The 23,651-nt window shown below is 33.9% G+C and overlaps 1 protein-coding gene and 1 pseudogene across 2 annotated transcripts in view; one reads left to right on the forward strand and one right to left on the reverse strand.

Annotated features, from left to right (window-relative positions):
• Nucleotides 1–23,651, forward strand: part of NALCN (sodium leak channel, non-selective) — a 483,341-nt gene that overhangs the window by 175,110 nt on the left and 284,580 nt on the right. For both annotated transcript variants that reach the window (XM_044667195.1, XM_044667196.1), the window contains exons 7-8: nt 19,498–19,640; nt 19,789–19,893. In XM_044667195.1, coding sequence (XP_044523130.1) covers nt 19,498–19,640; nt 19,789–19,893 — 248 coding nt within the window. The remainder of the gene's footprint in view (nt 1–19,497; nt 19,641–19,788; nt 19,894–23,651) is intronic.
• LOC123239181 lies at nt 663–11,746 on the reverse strand (annotated as a pseudogene).

The following is a 23,651-nucleotide window of genomic DNA, read 5'->3' on the forward strand; positions in this document are numbered from 1 at the left end:
TTGATTGATTTTTGTACCTTTTACCCTTTCGTCTATTCTGTTTTTTAAGGTGTCATTTTCTCCAGTATTTGTTGTGCCTCCTTCACCAAGCATTTAATTCTTTCTTATATTGCTTTCATTTCTTTTCCCTTATTTTTATCTCTCCCTTTCTTATTTCATTTTAAAAATCTTTTTTGAGCTCTTCCAGGGCCTGAGACCAATCAATATTTTTCTTTGAGGTTTTGCATGTAGCTGTTTTGATCTCATTATCTTTTGAGTTTGTGCTTTGTTTTTCCCTGTCACCATACTAACATTTAATGGTCAGGTTCATTTGTTGATTTTTTAAAAAAGTTGTTTCCAGCCTTTTGACTTTATTAAAGTTGGATTCTCTTTCCTGAGGAGGCGGGGCACTCTCTGAAAGTTCAAGTTTTTTTGTACTGCTTCTTTCAAAGTTAGTTCTGGGCAACTACAAGTTTCAGTTTTTCTAAGGCAATGTGATCTTAGAAGAGGTATGATCAGTGAGGTCTGTGCTCTGGTCTGTGAATGAACATAAACATTCCTTTCTACCTTAGAACAATGACCTAGGACCTTTCTTGCTCTTCCTCCTCCTCATCTTGAGACTGTGACCAAGAATCAAGTATGGGCAACATAGTTGCCCAAAAGTATGGGTTATTTCAGCACAGTCAGAGTATTGCCCCTAGAGCTAGCTTCAGGTTGCTGTAATCTTCTTCTAACCAGTTTTCTGAACCTTTTACTGCCTGTGGGCTCAGAGCTCTGGAAGCTACCACCTGCTGCTGATTCAGTCTTCTCAAAGACCTGCTACTGGTTTGTACTGAGTGTGCCATGGACTGGACTCTACTCCACTCTCAACAAAGAGAAACAGATCATTACTGTCCAATTTTCAATTGTCTTAAGATTGAAAATTGCCTCATGTTGTCTTTTTGTTGGTTTTGCCACTTCACAATTTGTTTTGAGACATTATTTTAATGTTGTTTATAGGGAAATTTTGAGAGAGCTAGGGAATTCCCTGCTTCTACTCTGCCATCTTGGCTGTGCCCCATGATTAGCTAATTATTGTTATGTGAGAGTGGGGAGGAGGGAGAAAGCAGGGAGAAAGAATGACATGTCAAATATGGGAAGGAAGGAAGATGAATAAAAGATGAAAGAAGAGAAGCAAGAAAGAAAGATGGAAAAATTCAAATGTTTAATATCTCACAATAACAAGAATATAATAGGAATGTTGGCTGCACAAATAAATACATGGAGGTGGTAAAGGAAGAATAATAGAATAAATCTGATAAGACAGCCTGTGGAAAATGAAGGGTTATAAATGAGTTCAGAAAAGATTTCTTTTTTAACCTTAGAAACAAAATTTAGAAACTAGGAAATCATCTTGAAATATAAACTATCAATAAATAAAGACAAACAGACAATATCTTGATATTCTTCCAAATGCTTCAACTTAATTGTGGCCTGCACTGTTTTATAATTCAAAAGCCATTTTCAATGAAGAGTTGGTGAAGCATTCCTGACATTCCTGAAACATTTTCTTAGCACAGCAGTAGTTTAGTTTGAGGCAGGTGCACATGAATATAATAGATTCTTTCTACAGATTCATTCTTTTCCAGTAATAATGGGATTTCCTTTGGAGTTGACTAACGCATACCAAAAAATATATGCTCACTTTCTTTCCTTTTTTAAGTACTACATCAAAATACTTATAGTTTGAGACTATCTTTAGAAAGAAAACATTAAATTCCCTTACTTCATTCCACTTAAAATTTATATTTGCTCTTTATTTACCTGGCAGATTTTTTTAATAACTCTTTTTATGTCCTCTTTTTGTAAATGTGTATTTATTTACTTGTGTGTGCATGTATGTATATATGTGTGTACATATGTATGCATATGAAAAACACATGTTTGATTTATTACCTGATAAGGGAATGGGGGAGGTAAAGGGGAAAAAAACATAAAGTTGCTACTATGTGTTTGGCTCTGTGCTTTTTACAAAAGATCTAAGTTCACATTAAACTTCACTTTGTTTTATTCAGTACACAGGAGAATGATCATGATTTGGTACTGCCTAAGTTGATTTTTCCATGTTTGTTTGCTTAATTTTTGCTTAGTATAGCATGCCACAAGTGCTAGTGGAATGGCTTTTAATCAAATGGATTAAAAAATCTGTTGTACAGTCGTTCATTTGGCTGAATGGCCATGACATTACAGAGAACTCTATGGAGTTTAATGTCTAAAGGGAAAAAAAATCCTAGTAATAAACGATGAAAAAACATTCATTAAGTATTTACTATGTGTCAAGAACTGCTGAGTGCTAGGAGTACAAATGAAAAATCAAGATATCTCCAGCTCTCAGGTCATGCTTAAATTGGAGAAGAAAAGAGATATAAGGGACAATGGAGCTCATTGAGCCCAACCTCCCAATTTATATATATATATAAAAATATAAAGTATTATAAATGAGGCTTAAGGACGTTAAATAACTAGTCCAAGATCACACAAATAGTCTCAGAATTGAAATATTACTCTTAATTGTGTTTATATCATTGATATTTCAGGGCATCCTGATATCAATGATTCTGATATTCCCTCCAATTGCTAAGATGGTAATCAATTCACATCTTTTTCTTGTGTGACTTTCATCCACATTCAGCTATATTTGCCCTAGAGAAAATGAACCAATACACTAGATGCCTTTTTCTAGGTGTCTTCATATTAAATTAATACTAGTGATCATATAAACATTTCATTGATTACCTTTTGTCTCTTTTTATGTAATCATTCCCTTTCCTTTTCCAGCCATACTTCTCTCATGATATCCTGTCTAATTCCTCATCGGTAGTTACTGTAACTTATATAGATCTGCTGAGGAATACCAAAGGGACATACCTCTTTTTTTTCTAAATCAGGAATTGCAGCCTCTTCACTCTTTCCTTCCAGACTTGGAATGTCTCAAATTTTTCATCCAATTAGAGATTATATTATCTAATTTTGCATTGTTTTCTCTTAATTAGTTGGTTTGATTTGAGCATTTTTAATGTATTTAAAAAAACTGTCTCCCTCTCTATTCAGGATCCAAAGGTAAACTGAGAAAGAGTAGTGCTTCCAATTTGTTAGGCAGTTAGTCTAAATTTCTTAATAAATTGAAATGTTCAAAAGTTAAAACTTTTGTTTCCTCAGGCATTTAATCTTTTACTGCCATACCACAATGTGCCTTTCTCACTGCCCTTTGGTGAACAACAAATTAAATTATTTATAGATGACATGTTCTCCTGACTTAATAATTATATTCCTCATATTTGGAATTTTTGAGTTGCTCTTTCCCCTTCTTCAACCCAGTAATATATATATGTATATATATTTTAAATCATTTTTTCAACCTGCTACCACCAAGAAAAGTGGAATCTTTTTGACTTGAAAATTACTATTCCTCATGTGGGAAAGAGATAGAACATTGCCACTTTGGGAGGTCTGGGAAAAGTAAAAAAAATGTTTTAAGAGTCTCCATATGAGATAGAACTGCAAGAATCTATAGCAACTATTTTCCAAATCCCATTTTCCTTTCTGGTACAATAAGAGATGGGGTTATTGCAAGTTCCTTAAGGAGACATTTGGACAATTGAGGAAGAAATAAGAGCTGTTTCTTTAAAACAGGTATTGCCCTTGCTGGCCTAGTGCTTAGCCTTTCTGTGGCATTGGGCTCAATTCAGCAAACATTTCTCATGACAATTCTGACATAAATACGTATTTTATTTTTTAAATAAATTTTTATGGATATCTTTTGTTTTTATATCACCAAACACACACACACACACACACACACACACACACACACAGAGGGGAGGAGAAAGAGAGAGAGAGACAGGGAGAGGGAAAAAAAGAGAGAGAGAGAGAGAGAGAGAGAGAGAGAGAGAGAGACTGACTGACTCCTATATTTTATGGCACTGATCTCCTTGCTGTTTCTCAAAGGGAAACTCCATATCTTGACTCCAGGCCATTTCCCTATCCCTGGAGATCTCTCCTTATCTTAGCCTCCAGGTTTTCCTGAATTTGTTGAAGTCCTCAGGAAAACCTTACCTTCTATAGGAATCACTTCTCAACCTCCTTTAATTCTAGTGACCTCATTATGTTTATTTCCAATTTATCATGTATATAGCTTGTTTGTTTATAATTGTTTACATATTGTCTCCTTCATTAGACTATAAATTCCTTGAAACCAAGGACTATCTTTTTTTTTTTTTGGTATTTCCAGCACTGTGGCTGGCACATAGTAGGTACTTACTAAATGTTTAATAACTGAATAATGATGGTGATGATAGCACATATTTATAAACTATTTTAAGGTGAATTAGAAAGCACAGAGGATTCCAGAATTAGTACTTTAGTAGAGTAATGTTAGATGGTCAGACTAGATATAGAAGATACAAAGTAATGGTGGATACTAAAGCAAAAATCAGTGCCCTGCTGAGTTCAACATGAATAAAAATTGCAAGCAGCTACTTTACCTCTGGATGATCTTTGAGTTGCTACTTCCCATCATGTAAATAGTAAATTTTTATTTACTTCTCCCTCTTAGTCACCATCTGCTTAGAGAAGATTAGAACTAGAAATATTAGAGTCAGATAGGACCTTTCAAAAACTGTCTTTCAACTTTCTTCTTCTACAGATGAGGAAACTTTAAAGTCCACTAGAAGTGAAGAACATTTTTAGAACAGCCAAGCCTCAAATATAGGTCTTCTTTGTCCAAAATCCAATGAACTTTCCCACTTCTCCCTGCTAGACCTTGAAAACACAAGAATAACTTCCCTAGAGTTCTTTTCCATTTAAAATTTAGCACAGTTAAAAAATTTCTAACTAAATATTTTAGATCTAAAGGAAACTTTTTGGCTATTTCTTTATTATTACTGTACATCTTTTATCATTTATTATTCGTTTTTTATCATTTGTTTCCCAGGGTACAATAATTTTATTATAACAGAGAAACCAGGCTGTGAAAAGGCCTACATGGTTACATTACAGAGTGATCTTTTCAAGGTTTAAGCTAGCAACAGAGAGAAGCTTACAACCACAGCTCAAAATACTTATCTCCTAGAATTGACTAGAGGCCTATACATACTTTTCATGAGACTGGTTATTTATTGTACAACTATATTGAAGAGGTCTGGCTGTGTGATGGCAAAAAGGGGAAAGATTAAAAACTTTACAATGATATTAAAGTCCAGTCATTTTACTGATTTCTCCTCCTCCATCCTTTGCCAAGAAAGGTGAGGACAGAATATGCTTATTTCTTAAATTACATTTTTACTTAATTCTCAAAATATATGAGTCTGTATAGAAAGAGTCTCAAGGTTAGTTAAGGGAGAAAGAGGGAGAGGGACTAGAGAAGATTTAGGACTTTGAGTCAAAGGGAAAGGACAGTAATAAAAAAGGGGGAGGAGTTAGAAAGATCTTATATGTCTAATGGGTGAGAGCCACTTTCTCTTTTCTGTTTTTTCTTCAAAGCCAAGAAAAGTAAGGAAAAGACCTTAAACACTCCCGTTGTCACACAAAATAGCAGCATCTATAAGTTTCAGTAACAAGCTTTTCAATCCAAGGTGTCCCATCAGTCATGAGAGGCTAAAAAAGAGAGAATTTAAGACTGGGCAAGACTTCTGCAAAGCTTTTTATCATTGCAGAGACTTCTGTTATGTGGGCTAAATAATATTTGTTCCCTTGCTTAAAGATTTTGAACAACCTTGTAATGCCAGGAGATCTAAGATCAGGGGATGGAATGAGGGAAAGAAATTATGATTTTAGTGTGAGATTTTTAATCAATACTGTAAACATAAAATTTTGGGGGAAAGTTATGGAGAATGGGATTAGGGAATTTGAGTTAGGCTCACAAACCTCCAAACACTAGTTTCAAATGGCTTTACCCTACCCATAGGCCTTTTTCTGAGATTCTTTCAATGGCTAAGCATTAAGCACTGTGATTGAAAGACACTCTTAAACCCATTCCTATCCTTGCCAGCCCAATGAACTTTTTGAGTCTTGGACAGCAGAATCTGTAGATGGGAAGTTTGTCTAATCTCCATCTCACCAGAGAGAGTTATTTGGGTCATTTGGTGAATGATATGGGCAAAGTACCCTCCATTGCCAGATGTGACCCCTGCTATGGAAATCCCATTTTCTTTTGTCATATAGATGGAGAATTCTTTGGTCAGCTATTCTACCTGCTCAGGTCTCAGGACTGAAATAAAACATGCTACTCTGGTTAGTGATGGACTTCCAATTGTGGAAAGAGTCCTCTTTCTTGAGTTTGGAAACCAGCTGAGTCTTCATGGGTATGATAAAATCCACCAGGCCAGTTACCAATTGCAACCATCGACTCTTCTTATCAGAGATATTCAAGATCATAGAGGTAATTTGGAAAAGAGTTTGGAATAATACACGGGATGAATCAGAATTTTCAACTACATTTTTGAATACATCATTGTCTCTACAAACCATAGTAAAGACTCCCACATATTCACCCTACAAGCAAACAGAAAGAGATATTAATGCCTGAATCAATAAAGTGGTAAATAGCCTAGGGGATCCTTGTGGTCATCTCCACTGGCAAAGAATTTCTTTTCCTTTACCAGGGAATGCTATTTCTTTCCATTGCTCAGGATAAGGATCTACTCCTTTGGGCTTCCAAACATAGGCATGCAGTAGTAGGATGATGCTCTGCTTTAGGAATTTTGAAATGTCTTCCATGATTCTGATGAAGTTGAAACCACAAGTCTGGAGGTCATAGGAGCAGTAGCCATTCAGCAGCATGCCAACATCCCTGAAGATGACAGTGCAATTTCCCCATGATGGTTTGAGAAGATAGACATCCTATATGAATTTGAAGAACTATCACCCTCAGTGTTCCAGTCTTAGAAATGGTCTATTGGGCAGCTGGATAGAGAAATATGCCTAAAGATGAAAGATCTTGGATAAAATCTGACTTCGGACACTAGCCTTTACCATTCTTCTGCCTTGGAACCAATACATAGTATTGATTCTAAGACAGAAGGTAAGGGTTAAAAAAAAAGTCTGTTCAGTGACATGGTGGCTACTTTTCAGCACCTGGTTCTTTTCACTTAAACCCAGATTTGCTGATGCCTTGCAAAATTCAGCCAATCCTACCATAAGCAGGTATTCTTTGTTCATATTCTTCCCTGCAATTTGAGCCTCTTAAGAACACTGCTCCAGTGCCTGCCACAGACCTGGAAGAACACATCCCAGGTACTTGAGGCTGTAGGGAGGGACCAACTCCTATTATACCTTAAAGAAAGTGATTGCAACAGGTTTTTTTTTTTGTTTGTTTTGTTTTTTTTGGTGATTTGGAGTCAACCTTTTTGTTCAGTTTGAGGTCAAGTAGCAGTGATATCCTTGTACTGATGTGATTTCACCAGTAGAATTAAGATTGTACTAGTATTTAGTTAAGTAAAAATTTCTCTGTAGGTTAAAACTGAGCTCAGATGCAAGAGAACATATTACAGAATATGAGACAAAAGAATACTTTTAGCCAGTTCTTTGTGTTGCAAAATAAAATGGCAAATAAGAGTCAGAGCTAAAAACAGCATTAGAGATACTGTTGTCTAAAGTCTGGACATATCAAACTTGCAGCCTATAAAACTTTCCAGTGTGGGCAAACTAGATTAAAATGTAATTGGCAAATGCTTAATAAAATAAATAAAAATAGGGTACAGCATTAATAAAGTAAAGTTTTGATTTTCCAAGTCATGGTGCAGCCTGATTTCAGTTTGACAGGTTTAATTTTAAGAGGAAGAAATGGAACCCTCTGGAAGTTAAATGACTTGCTAAAGGCTATATATGGATTTAATAGCCCTGATAAGACAAGAACTCAAGTCTTATGGGGCTCTGACTAGTGGATACTGATGACTCTTTCTGTTACTTAATGACATTTAAAAGACTAAATATTTTTACCTCTTTAATTCAAAATAAGGATTTATTACAGGATTTTTTTGGATTCATTGTTTTTAAGACAAAGGTTATGTAGTTACTGTTTAGTCTACTATGAGATATATTTGAGTAGATTACCTATGAAATATATTTCAGTGGAAAGAGATATTCCTGCAATGAAGAGAAAATATTACTGTTGGTGACAAGTTTATTTTTCAGAAGCAGGATATTGTGCTATATAATTTGATTTTAAATGCTTAATTTGGCTTTATATTATTAATCAAGATGGCTCTTTACCACTTTGAGCTGGTTCATGGACATTTTTCATATCTTGTTCATGAATAAATATTCAGGCAATATCAGTTCTGAATGTTTTATTTCTCTTAGACACATGTCCAATTAAAGAAGAGATATTCCTTACTAGCTTTGTTTTTTAAAAATTCATGTGTCTCCAAAGGCAGCCTGTACTGGTAGTGAGAATTAAACTGTTTTTTGATAATCATGACTTCATCACATTTCAGGGGCAGATGGCCTTCTCTGTCTTCTGTCACCATAACTCATGGAGAAGCTTTTTATTTTATTAGTCTTTCTCCTAATTTTTAATTTAAGAAATTCTACTGTGCTTTAGCTAGAAACCATAATAGAATAGTTGAATAGTTTTTTAGAAGGAAAAATCAAATTATTTTTTTTATTGTTTTGCAATGACTCAGGGAAGGAAATGCAAATTATTTCTAAAAATGTCAAGTGATGTGACAGAAAATTAAAGCACTGTGACATTTTTCAAAATGGCCCTTAAGTATCAAATTATAGCTTAACTAATTATAAGGCCAACATCTATTTACTACAAGGATGCAGAAATGCAATAACATAGCAACATTTCATTGAAATGTTTAATGTTGGTTGGCTTTTATATCTCTATGTAAATTTTTCAAAGAACAACTAGATCCAATAGTTTCACAAACAATTATTAGGCTCTCTTTCTCTGTTGTAAAAGATAGGAAATAACATAGGATTAGAGCTGGAAGGCTCTCTTTAAGGCCATCTCATCCAATTCCATTATTTTTAAATGGTTACACAAAGATCCAAAGTTACATACTTCGCCCAAGTTCACATAAGCAGAACTTCTCAGAGGAAAGACTTGAACCTTTCTTCCTGACTCCAAAGCAGACCATTATCAATATGTAATGCTTCCTTAGGTTCTATTCTGATCAGGTTCTCTGCAAACATGTGCTTCTCATAGAATTATATGAAGTGTCACTAAAGTTTTGGTGCATCTATAAATAGGGTTATAGTTGCACTGCACTAAGGCTTTTGGTACAAACTCTATGTAGTCCTTGGACAGTTAGTTTTATTTATACTTCTTAAAACTTACTATATGGGGCAGCTGGGTAGCTCAGTGGAGTGAGAGTCAGGCCTAGAGACGGGAGGTCCTAGGTTCAAACCCGGCATCAGCCACTTCCCAGCTGTGTGACCCTGGGCAAGTCACTTGACCCCCATTGCCCACCCTTACCAATCTTCCACCTATGAGACAATACACCAAAGTACAAGGGTTTAAAAAAAAAACCTTACTATATGCCCAATTGCACCCATGATCCATATTCAACCCCAACAACTAGATGCTGTCTATTGCCTTTTAAATAACTCTATTATTCTGTGATTTCTGTGATTATCAACAACTTTTTGGAATAGAAATGGTCTAGTGCCTATTTGGTATTTTCTTTTGCAGATTAAAATAAATTTTACACACTGCCTAGATCATTACACCACTACAATCATCATCTATTGCACATATTTTACAATTTACAAAGAAATTAGCTCAAAGGAATCTCCTTAATTATGTCATGTAATTCTCATCATCCCTAGTTATTAAAATGAGGAAACAGAAACAGAAAAGTTAAGTAATATATGAAAGCTTATACATCTTAATTTGAGTTTTATTTCCTTGCCCAGTTTGTTTCCATTGCAGAATTTTCCCCTCCTTTTTCATTATAGATTAAAAATTGAATATAGATCACTTAGAACATATAGAACATATTATGGGATATATAGGTCATATATTATGCAAAATTAACATATGTAATATCAATTAAATAAATTATGTAGCTGTCTCTGAAATCAAAGATACCTAAAGAGCCTTAGGAATGTCATACATTCGTGATATAAGTGTAGATAAGATATAAAGATGAGGGCTAGATAAGAGTACTGTTACATGAGTTTGGAACTTATTAAATGATGGAACACTAAGGAAAATTAATTACTGGATTGATGCCATCCTGGAGCACTCTAACAATTTTACTTGGCCCAATTTTGTTTATCATTTTTATCTATACTTTGGAAGTAGGAATAAATGACATATTTACCAAACTTGCAGATTAAATAAAGATGGCAGGGATTGTTCATATTACTGGATGAAAGATGGGAATCTCAGGACTAGACAGGCTAGAATAATGGGTCAAGTCTACTAAGGTGAAATTTAATAATGATAAAAATAAAATCTTACACTGGTTCCAAAAACAGACACAAGAAAAAGAGGATGGGTCTATCAGCAATTGTTTATTAAGCAATTACTCCACACCAATCATTGTGCTAAATACTAAGAATAAAAAAAGCCAAAAAATTTTAAAAAGCATTTCTCCTTCATAGGAACTCACTATCTAATTTGGTTAAAACATGCAAACAACAAGGTTTAAACAAGATAAAAAGAGGTTTTTATGTTTTGTTTTGTTTTTAACCCTCATTTTCTGTCTTGGAATCAATACTGAGTACTGGATCTAGTGCAGAAGATTAGGAAGGGCAAAACAGTGTGATGGCTACTTTGTGAGGACTTGGGAAAACTAACGCATATTCCCACAAGTGGAATACATCCTACTAATGTGTGTGTTTTGTTAAACAGCCATATTTGATGCATAATGCAGTCTGACAGCCTAAGAGAAGATGAAATTTGCAACATAAATTTATCCTGGCTTCTTTATTGTTTTAGGCAAAATATTTGTAGTATTGGTTGTTTTTAATTAGCCATTAAGTATCTTGGGCATCTACCTTTTCATTATCTTTGTAATGAAATGTTTAAAAAATCTGGAGGGAAGAAGGAAAGGAGAGTTATTGTTTAAAGGTGTATGTTGCTAGTTTCATTTGATTAGTTAGATTTCATTAGTTAGAGGGAAATTAGGTTATGGAAATTCTTTTTACCACTACAACTGTTCTGACATATATAATCTTAGTTTCTGTGAGTATCAAGAGGTAAATGACTTGCCTGAGGACCTAGAGAGTATCCTCAAAATTAGTCAACTCTCTATGTATTGTGTCATGATATCTTTGAAAGGAACAGATATTTCATTTCGTATTATTATTATTACTATATTAAGCTTACTATAGATAAAATTCATTATGCAATTGCTTAAATATTTATGTAGTATGAAATCAACTAATTATCTTCATAAATATAGATGATTTCCAAGTCTATATAGCCAGCCATCATTTCTCTCCTGAGTTACAGCTTGACATTCCATAAATATCTCAAATTGGGAATGCCCAAAGGGCACTCATTATCTTTCCTCTTTTTACATACTTATTTCTTTTCCCTAATTTCACTATTTTTTTGTTAAGGACACTGACATTTTTTGGTCATCCAGCATTGTAATCCAAGAGTCATCCTCAACACTTCACTCTCACTCAACACCACTCTCTTGCCCCAATCTTCTATCCGTTGCCAACTCTTGTCATTTCTACCTCCATAATGTTTATCTATCCTCTTCCCTCTACTTTCACAGCTATCACTGAAGGTCAAGCCATTGTCACCTTTCACCTGGACCATTGCACTAGACTCTTAATGAAGTTCTCTATCCATCCTCTCTCTTTTCTCAATTCATCTTTCATACAAGCATCGATCTAACCATATCATTTTGCACTCCAAGAAGCTTCAGTACATGCCAATTTTCTCTAGGATGAAATACAAACTCCTCAACATTTAGAGACTTCCCCTATTGACCACCTTTGCTACACTAAATTTCAGACAAACTGCCCTACTTACCATTCTCTGTACATAACATTCAATCTTCCACTGCTATGCCTTTTTACAAACTGCATCTCATTCCTGGCATGCTCTCCCTGCTGATCCCAATTTATTGAAACTCTTTGCTTTATTCAGGGTTCAGTGCAAGTGCCAGCTCCTACAAGGAGCCTTTCCTGACACTCTTTACACCATGGCCTAAAATTCCTTGCTCTCCATTTTGCACATATTTTATATTTTTTGCATTTATGCATTTGATTCTTCTAAACAATGGAGTATAGACTCCTTGATGACAGAGACTATTCATCCCTGCAGTCTCTGCAAATAGGAGAGTACTTTGCATATGGTTATTGATTTTCATTTACTTGAGTTGTACTGCTGAATCTTGATTAAATCACAATATGTAAAATGTAACACGCATTTCTGTATGGGTGATTTAAACAAACTGAGAAATAACAGTATTGTGATACAATCTACAAAGCTGGAAAATACCTCATTTATACAAACTTGGTGTCTTGGTTTCTAGCCCTTATAATTCTGTAAAGATTAATCAGCTGTCAAATCTAGGAGTGATAGCAGCAGAGAATTATTCTCTTGAGGAACACTGATACTATAAAGAGGCACAAGAAACATTTTACTCTGACTTTCTGGAATGTTACCAATTCTGCTTCAAAATTCTACACAGTTATTTCCTCCTAATCCAGTGAAATGAATGAAATAAATCAGAAATTTTAATCCTTATAAAGCCTTATAAAGTTAGAGTCATATCTAAGTAGCTTTGACAAGTTTAATAATTCTTTGTTTGAAATGAAATGCCCTGCCTTAATTACATCATTCCTGTTTCACAGTAAGAGATCTCTTTGAATTTCACAAGCATGTGTAAATTAAATATTCTTTCAATTCCCAATATGGCTCTTGGTATCTGATGAAAAATACAATAGTCATTTTCTGGTAGTCCATCTCTTGCCATCTATTCCAATAAAAAATGTGTGAGGACACTTTATCAAGGAGCTTCAATGAAAAATAAAACAAAATAAAAGACAGGGAAAATAATCTCTATATATATATATGCCCTTGATCAACCAGTTTAATAACCCAGTCCAAAATGCAAACAAAATGACTGGGTAATATAGGTAGCTTTTCTCTCAATGAATTTATAATCATTGCTTCCTTTTCTAGATACTAACTAATCATATCTTTAATAAACAATTTTAAATGTTACCATGAGTTGAAGTCAAGTTCACTGGTCTACAAGAAGGGTAGAAATAGAAAAGGGAAGAAATTCTGTCGAACACAAAATATTATGGCTTATTAAAGCCATAGTATGCATATATGATGCTTTACCTTTCACTTTTGATTTTGTTCTATAAATATATTCTATATATGACTCCTTAGGGTCATAGGGAATTGGAAAAGAAATTCTGTGGGGCTGTATATGAATCTAAACCAGATGAATTATGATTTTTAGGGATTTTAAATTATACCCTTTGATTTGGTAAGAGCCCAGGGAGGCATTTTGTTATAGTTCCAGAGAAATAAAAGCCAGTTTACAGATATGCAGGATGACTGAGGCTTACTGGTGACCTACAGGTTTCTACAGTAAACAATTTGTGCAGTTATTCAAATTGGGAGCTCAAGGCTTGGACCACCATCTGGTGGCTTACTCAGATATAGCACCCCATTTCACTGTTGTAGCACACTTCTGAGTGTGTGAATGTGAAGCAAGTACTCCTCTGAGTGGGATATATTACACTTTACATGCTTATAGACATTTGAGGCAATAAAGAACAAACAAAACCAAAAACTAAAACTAAACTTCCTGGCTCTGTTATTGGATTATAGCTCCTTTAAATTTCCAGTTTTCTCAACTAACAATACTGTCTTTGTTGTAATGATATCTAGCTTCGTGGACAGTTTTCTCCCTCTCTCAGCCTTTTGAATTTGGTTCAGTTTGCAAAATGCCAGTAAAATACACGATTACCAAAGTTTACTAGGTGTACTCCATCCCTGGTCAGGAGTCTGTTATTTCCTTTTTAAGCTTTGTCTAAGAAATTCACATTTTATTCTCGGGTACCATCTTCATAGATAGGGGATTTTGCTTAAATTAATAAATGCTTGACTTTTATAACAAAGCTACAAACAGAACCTAATTAATGAACTTTCAGATTGATTCCTTGGTTAAGCCAGACTCCTTAAATGTAATATTAAGTTCTTGACATGAATGTGATTTTAACTAAAAAAGTATATACATCTGAATAGAAACATTTTTGTAGTGAAATTTAGCTTGGTTAGTCTTTTTTGACTTTTCTAGATTTCTGTTAATTTTCCAGAGGCCGCAACTGTCCTATATTGTTGGTGGAAGAAAAACATTTTTCTTCCCATTTACTGATGAATTAGCCTCCTTGAAGATAACCCATTAATTCAGGAGTTTTCAAATGTCCTAAGTGGACTGAACAATTTTATTTAAAATATATTTTGTATCTATTAAGTTATAAACGTTTCAGTTGCAGAAATTAATGCTGAAATCTGTTTTTTGTTGTTGTTGTTGAGAGGGAGTCATGAATGAGGAGATGGGGTCAGGCTTATTTACAATTTCTTATATATCCTAACACAATATAAGAGAGTACCTATAGTACTCTCTTAATTGATAGATTATATATCATTTCTGGGTATTAGTAGATAGTTTAATGACTTGTGGTGACTTTCCCCTCAATATCTAAAACAAATGCCCTCTCACATTGTGGAATAGCCTTCTGCTGATGACTTTTTTATTCTTCAGATTACAGATACATGTGCCATTGGAAGACTAATACCTGGAGCCTTTTGGCTTGGTAGGATCTGCCATAGTCTGTATTCCATTGACTTAGCTCTTAGAAACCCAGTGTTCTATCAACACCGTGTCTTTAGAACAGGAAATATATCCAAAGCTTTCTTTTATTAAAGAGTTTGAGAGAATTAATCTACTCATTTGAGTCATAATATATAAATTAGATTTTTTTAAACAAAGGTTAGGAGGAAAAGGCTATTTAATCCCTGAAAACAAAAACAATTATCTGTGTTACCTTGAGCAAGTTATTTTCTGTCCTTTAGGCACTTCCTCTATTAAATGATTAGGTAACATTAAAGTACCCTCCTAGTCTAATGTTTTACATTTCCTTGAAGTGACCAGTAACAAAATGAAATTCATTGTTAAGACCCAAGGATGAAGTGGTCTTCTTGGATTTGTTTTAAAATGTTTTAGAAACACATCGAGCAGAAATATGCATTTCTATCTACGAAGAAGAATATTGAACCAATTCTCTGGTTATCCAAGTTATTATTGTTGTCATTCAGTCATTAGGCAGGATAATATAAGTTGTGATGAATTCTTTTACATTAAGTATCAAATGTAGAATTGATTGGAACATGAATTTTTCCCAGGCTCAAACAATTGAGAGCATTATTCTTTTATTTTCACTTTTATTTTTTATTTAGTTAGATACCAGGAGGTAAATAGAAGAATGCCAGAAATTTTGGACATCAGGAAATTAATTTTCTAAGAGACAAATCTCTGCCAAAGAGAAAATATAAAAGCCAGCAAATGGGAAAGTTAGTAGACCATGATTATTTGTTTCTCCTTCCTGTCATATTCTAGGATAGTTATTTCAAAATATGATTGAGAATACTCTTAGAGTCAGAAAATATTAATTCTTTTGCATCTGGTGACTTGGGATTATTTGTTTCTAGTCACAGACACTGGCCAGATAGACACTGACCAGATTGGTTGTATCTAGCTCATCTGCCCTAAGATGTAGCTAAAAATTTCAGGGGAAATTTATGACTACCAGTCTGTTCCATCTGGAAAGGATAAAGGCTTAAAAACAGATACTGATTAGAGCCCATGGTAGGAAAATGACATTACTTGAAGGATAACACTAAGAATAAAACCATCAATTGAGAAGAAATTTGAGAAAAGACTAAATAGTCAGGATATTATATAGTATTATAGTGCCATCTAATGTGAGCTCCCTCTCCTAACCTCCAAAGCTTCTTTGTAACTTTCAGGTCTCTGATATGGAGGTTGACCTTCTACTGGTTAAGGATACATTCCTTCTCCTCCATAAAGGACAGTTCACCATTCTTTTCTATATTTTCTCACAACTTTGTTCATCTAGTGTAGTGCAGACACCTTTCCCAAACTATCCCCATTACACTAGCCACCTACATCTTTAATCTCTCCTTTTCAAATGCCTGGAAGTGTCTTAAGAACTGTGCCTCATAGACAGTTCTGTGACTCATTGCAACTCTTTAGAGAAAGCAGTGTCCTGAGCCATAGGATACATGCTGATTTGACTGACTCAAGAAAGTTCAATGACCACCTCTTGCATCTAGGAGAAAATACAAATTCCTTTGTTTGGCATTTAATATCTTTTAAATGTGATCCCAATCTATCTTTCCAACCTGGTTTCCCATTTATTCCCCTTTGTGTATTTTAAGAGTTTATTCATATTCCACCCAAACTGCTCTCTTTGCTGTTTCTCAGGAACAACATTAATAGCTTTCTCTCATACTTTCACACAGGCTATCCCCAATGTGTGGTTAGGATTCTCTCTCTCTGATTGAGATCATCTTGGTTAGAATGCTTTTATTTCTGCCTATGGGAACTCCTAATTTAATTCAAAGCTGAACTCAAATGCCATCTGTTACTCAATACTTTTCCTTATTCCTATCAGTTGATAGTGCTCTCCTACCAGTTTGCTTCGTCTATATATCCTATTTATTTATCTGTAAAATGTTATTTCTTTGATACAGGATTAATTACTGCTTTGGAAGGAAATTTAGATATGTCTCTAGAATTTATAGGGACTGGAAGGTCATCTGATCTAGTCATCTACCCAATGCTTACATCCTCTATTTGGTGTTCTCAGTACTCCCCATTTAATATTTCCAGTGAATAAGAGCTTCCTAAGTGTATAGCCTTTTTTATTTATAAATAGCTCCGATCTGCAGAAAGTTCTATTTTATACTAAGTCAAAGTAAGCCTCCCTAGAGCTATTGGTTCCAGCTCTGCTCTCTGGAGAGAATTCCTTCAACTTTTATTTCTTCATATAAAGTGCTTAGATCTTCATCATCCTATCCCCCAACTTTGTAGCCACATTCCAGCTTACCTCACATTATTTTGTTTATATATCATCTGGAAGTCAGTTTCTCGATCAGTTCATTAAAAACTAAAACCCAAAGAAAATTAGAATAGTGAAAAGCATCAGCTTTATTCAAGTTAAACAGTTTGAGCTTCTGTTTTGTTTCTTAAGGCTTGCTGGCAAATGGAAATTTTGTTTTGTCCATATAGTGAGCAACATGATTAAAATCTGTTAACTCCTCCTGTGTGAGGATTTTAGAAAGGATAATTCTGTCATAAAGAGTGAAATAGCATTTTGTACTTGACTATTTCATGTCCTTAAAGTGTATATTATACTGATTAGCAGATGCCCAACTGAAAGAGAATGAATGAATTACACAGAATCTATCACCACTCTTAGAAATAACCCTTAAAACTCATTTGGGTCAGAAACATTCTGTGAATATATAAGTCATCATAGATTATAGAAATAGCATGGACCTATTCATCTAATGATCATTTCTACTTCATTGGGATGAATATTTAAGTCAGAAGAAATATTGGGCTGGATCCAATCACTAAGACAGAATTAACTTATGTCAGTTTTGCCTTTCTTTAACTTGGTTAACATCCACCAGAGAAGCTAATAGTATAAGTAATAGACAAACTGGATACATACCATTCTGAATTATATGGAATTCCCCATTTTTTCCAAATAGAGATCTTCTTTCCAGTTGGTATATTCTTATAATAGCTATTTTTAATGTCTAGCATTCAACCTCTTCTGAATGCATTGACTTCTAAACTTCTTGAGCTCAAGACCATTTGATTTTTCCCTTCAGTATTCTGAATATCTAACACAATCAATTCCACATAGAGTAAGTGCTTAGTACATTGTTAAACCGAAATGAGTTGACTCCTTTATCCTAAAAATAAGTCTGGAAATCTGGTTTACTCTAGTGATCCGTGGCTATTGTTGCTTATAAAATTAATCTCTTCTTTTCAGCAGAAAGTAGGCAATTTGTAAATAAAATTTTGACTTCAATGCCAGTTTTCTGTGGATACCTATACTGCTTTGAGCTAGAAACAATAATATTTATCTTATATGAAAAACTGCTTTTATTTGTTGTTTCCAATTTTATGTGTTTCATAAAGCCATAATTGTATATAAAGCTACTTGGCTGATCAATATGGATCAATATGTTTAATTTTCCTTCTATCTTTCCTTCTGTGTTAACTTTAGCTCTGGGCTTAACTAAAGATCTAGTTTCATACATGCTATTATAATTCCTTCGTCCTTCTTTAGTAACTCTACCATGTGCCTGTATGTGCTTTTTGTTTTTTTCCTGCTCTTAATACTTTCCAGAGTCATCTAAACAAAAAACTCAATTTTCTCAAGTTATTTTGCTTAGAGATCATCTAGGGGTCAGTTTCCTCATCAGTTTACAAAAAATCCAAAATCCAAAAGACATTAGAACAGTGAAAAGCATTAGTTGGATTCAAGTTAAATAATTTGACCTTTTTTTTATTTCCTAAGGCTTGCTGTCAACTGAAATTTTGTTTTGTCCATATAGTCAACAACATTCTTAAAATCAGTTCTGCTTACCTGTAACTCTTCCTGCTGAGAGGCAGGATTTTAGGAAGGATAATTCTGAAAGAAAAGGCAAAATAGCATTTTATATTTGACTGGTTCACACTTTGGCATTCAGTAAAGACTTTAGAAGTCAAAGATGGGCTTGGTGATACTGATTTGGAGATGCCCAAATGGATTCATCTTTCTAAAGGAGTGCTTCAAATCAAAAGCACTGTTTTTAAATGTATTTCATAGGTGACAAATTCTCTTTAATGGGTTGGTTCCACAGATGTCAAGGACACACTCAAAATTTGGCCTTTTGATCTGGGAGTCTTAGGTTCCCTTTTTTGTTGTTCAGTCATGTCTGATTTTTTGCCACCCCATTTTAGGATTTCTTGATGAAGATACTGCACTGATTTGCCATTCCCTTCTCTAGTTCATTTTACAGATGAAGAAACAGGATTAAGTGACTTTCCAAGGGTCACAGAGCTAATAAGTGTGAGGCTGGATTTGAACTCAGCAAGATGACTCTCTATCCACTGTGCTACCTAACCTCTCCAATTAGGGCTCCTGGGTAGCTTGTTCTTACCTTAGTTCTCTTTCATAGAACATTCATGTTAACATTTGAGAGTCCACCATCTCTAGATTGCCTTTGAATCGTCTCTTTGTAAATGAAATATGTAGAATTTCATTTCCATGAAAGGAATAGCTTATCTAAATTTTTAAGAACAAAAAGCAGTAAAGTATCATCCAATACATAATCCTTCTGGGAGAGCTTTTTTTACTAAGACTAGGAATGTAGGTAAAAGTTGGTTTTGTTCTAAGAAATGTTTTTTTTAATTAATCTAAAAAAGAAACACAACCCGTTTCCCTTTCTATCAACAGGTACAAGTATTTTCACCGTGTATGAAGCTGCCTCCCAAGAAGGCTGGGTGTTCCTTATGTACCGAGCAATTGACAGCTTTCCAAGATGGCGCTCCTACTTTTATTTCATCACCTTAATATTCTTTCTTGCCTGGCTTGTGAAGGTAACATTTATTATTTTTATTATCATTATTTATTCTGATAAAACTGTCAGAGATACAAATGATTTATTGAAATTCTACTTGATTATCTCCACCTCTACTGAGTCTTATGTTAAGTTTGGCTTATATGTTGTTTTTTTTTCCCTTTTAGAATGTATTTATTGCTGTCATTATTGAAACATTTGCAGAAATCAGAGTTCAGTTCCAGCAGATGTGGGGGTCCAGGAGTAGCACTACTTCAACAGCTACAACACAGGTAAAGCATTGATGGCATTTTAATTCTAAGAAAAATAATTTTGATATATGTCAAAGTTATAAAATGTACACTATTAGAAAAAAATCCTGGAAATTCATCCATGTGAATAGAATATTCATTAATACCATGTTAGCTGAAGCAGATAACAACCCTCAGGTGACTTTGGGGAGGGTATTAATTAATTACTAGGTCAAATAATATGTGATTCAGAGATCATTTGCCTCAATGTGATCCTTTTCCAAGCTTAGCTGGGGGATAGAGGAGCTTGGATAATGCACAAACAGTACATTTCCAGGTATATGTTTAAACCTTTCCAGTTAAATAAAACTTATCATAGCTTCTCTTCCATCCATATAACCTTCATAAGCCCACAGCACTCTAGTGAGATATTAAGAATGAATATCAATAGTGTCCTATTTAGCCCAGTCTTTAGTATGTTTTATATGAGAAAGACTTACTCTCCTTTCTAAAATGTCTCTGATCAGAAGAAAATAAAGAACTAAAAACTTTTCAGAGATGTAGCACCTGGAAGTTTCTTTTCTTAGAGATTATATGTACATCTCACCTATTGTGTCCTTAATGAAGAGTGAATCACAAATGGGATACATGAATATACAATAATAAAAATAAAAGCAAGAACAAGTAATTTAGTGCTTTAAGCTTTGCAACACACTTTGTCTCATTTATCCTTACAATCCTTGGAGGCAGATTTTATTATTCCCATTTTACAGAGGAAACTAAACCGGACAAAAGTGAAGCGATTTTCCCAGTCACATAACCTGTGAGTCCCTGAAGCTGGATTGAACTTGTGTCTTTTCGATGAGTTCCAGACTTTTATTTTACTATACCACTTAGCTAGAGTTATTAGAAAGGAAAATACATCCCAGTTTACAAATATTACAAAGAGGAAGTCCTCCACTTCTCCCTTTAGCCCCCTGCGTTTGTTGATAGCTTTTCATGGGTTCTTCTTTATGTTTACCAAAAGATTGCATTTTTATTAGGTCTAATAATTGCTGAAGTTTATATCACACTTTAAAGTTTGCTAAGCACTTGGCATACATTATCTCATTTGATCTTCACAACAACCCTTTGAGGTAGGTATTATTATTATACCCATTTTGCATCTGAGGAAATTGAGACTCATAAAAAATGAGTGACATGCTTGGGTTAACATTCCTAGAAAAATTTTCTATGGTGGGATTTAAATCCATATTTTCTTGATTCTAAATCCAACAATTTATCCGTTATGCCCAGTTTTCCCTTTACTAAAAGCAGCAGTAGCATGGGTGTTAAATGTTATAGCAAGTTGAGTCCAGGCAATTTTTTCCCTAGATGGATAAAAAGAAGACTAGAGATTGGGTTCTCTTTTAGCATGAAGGGGAAGAGAATAGGGAAAATACCATTTTAAAATTTATTTTTGCTGTCTCTGTGCATGTGTAGGGATGAAGAGTAGGAAAGGAGAAGAAAGAGAAAGAAAGATTGTGAAGAAGTGACAAATAGAGAAATAAAATAAATATTACTCCATGGAACCATTATTTCTTATCTTTAAGTATAAATTAAACTTATTAAAGGAAATTGAAAATGGCTGGTTTTGTCAAAGATCAAAGGCACAGTTTTTTTCTTTGAAACATTTCACATATCTTCCAAAAGATAAGCTATCAAACATTGCCTTAATATTTTAATAAAAAGTAGGCTTTTCCTGCATATTAATTATCAGTACAATAATACCTATGTTTAAATTTTTTGACTTTTAAAAGAACATTTTCCTTTATAAAACTGCATTGCACTTATTATACACAATTTCTTTGTTGATGCTTTCTCCAATTTCCTATTTCCTAAGTTCTCCACATGCAATTTAACTCCAGTTATGTATACACACAAACACACACACATACACATACATACAGAGTTACTCCATGGGTAGGGATTCTCAAAGTTTGTGCTAGTGATTGACTTGTTTTATATATAGATTATATGTACATTACATACACTTTAGATAGATTACATGTACCTTTTATAGGTTGCATATACCTTAAATATAGCATATTTTATAATCTAGTATAAATTATCTTGACTAAACCTATTTTATAGATAAACTATATATACCCTAATCAAACTTTCATGTTCTTTTTTATTTTATTTTTAATTTTCTTTTTTATTACTAAGGACTTGAAAAGCATTGACAAACATGAACATTTCCACATTCAAAGAACATAGAAAAAAAAGCGCATATGAAATTGTTAATCTCCTTTATATACATCTTTTAAAACATATATTTCATATTTAACAGGGTAGTTTCTACACTGCTTTGCTTGTCTGGGTCCAATTCTGTGTTTTCTTTTGCTCTCTTTTTTGTATTTTTAAATCATTGATCAATGTTCTTTTCTTTCTTTCTTTTTTAATATAATTATCATTAACCCTACTTTTCTTTGTTAGAGTCCACATCTATTTATTTCTCTTATTTTTAATTACTACTTATTTTATTTTATACATGACATAATATATGTAAAATAAAATATTATATAAAATGTTACTTATTTAATATAATATTTGTGATTAATAATACATAGAATTTAAAAATGTATGCATGGATTTTAATATAGAGAGGCAAGTCATAGTCATGTTGAAATGAAGAAGGTAAATAACATATCCAGCAACTTCAAAGTAAGCTGTTAAGAATGTATAAAACTTAGTTCTGTACTAAACTGTCTCTGCTATTAAGCTTGAAATGTTTTCCAGACTTTAGGATTGCTAGCAGGATTAGACAAGATATACTCTAAGAATTTTGCTGCATATGCTAAGAAACAAATTTGTAATATTACAATATGAACCTGCCTGTAGATCTTATATTCAAATGTACCTAAGAGATTGCTAAAAATGGCTGCATATGTGATTGTTTAGCCAGCCATAATATTATAGGGTAAGTACCATAATTAGGAATTAACTCTTATCTAAAAGCAGCTCTCTGGGTAATTTTTTTTAAATTTGGAATTATTAGCCAGTATGCATTTTCCTTGGAAAATAAAAAATAAGGAAAGAAGCCAGAGCTGGGTGAAATAATTTTGTGGCAAAGATATAGAGGAAGTTGGTAAATCAGTTGGAAAACATCTTGAAATTCCACAGAGGAAATAATACAAAAATTTGCGGGAAATCTAGATGAAGAAAAAGGCTACTGCTGTGGATTGAGTTGCTAAGCAACAGAAATACATGTATTTCAGCCTCTTACAAAAACACTATTTACACAGCTTAGCAACCAGCCCTTCGTTCCCTCCTACCTCCTAAAAGCAGCATGGTAAGTGGCCCTAAGGCTCACTATAGGATATGGTATGGAAAGAACTGCATTTGTCGAAGATCTCTTACATCTGTGATCTTTGGGGAAGAAAAATCTGTACAGGAGCCCCACTCAAAGGAATTACTGCTCTATTTCAAAAGCAGTCAAGTTTTTTGCTCATGCTGTCATAAAAAAGACTGACAAAATAGTATGAAAACAAGAGAGTGGTGGTAGATTCCTTATAAACCAAAATTTCTTTCAAAACTGGAGGGTGGCTTTCTTCCTCTCTCATAGCTCTAGAATATTTGAATTTGTAAAGTATCTCTAAGGGAATGCTTTAAACAAATGACAAGGGGATCTATCATTTGGACATCAAATTCTTAAATGAATAAACTTTCCCTATTAGGGACCTGTGAGGGTTGGGAGAAAGCTAATTCCATAATAATGTCAAAAAGGAGCCTGAGACATTGTAGTGCTGCAGTGGGTC

Source organism: Gracilinanus agilis, chromosome 3 (assembly GCF_016433145.1).
Source record: "Gracilinanus agilis isolate LMUSP501 chromosome 3, AgileGrace, whole genome shotgun sequence".
NCBI lineage: Eukaryota > Metazoa > Chordata > Mammalia > Didelphimorphia > Didelphidae > Gracilinanus > Gracilinanus agilis.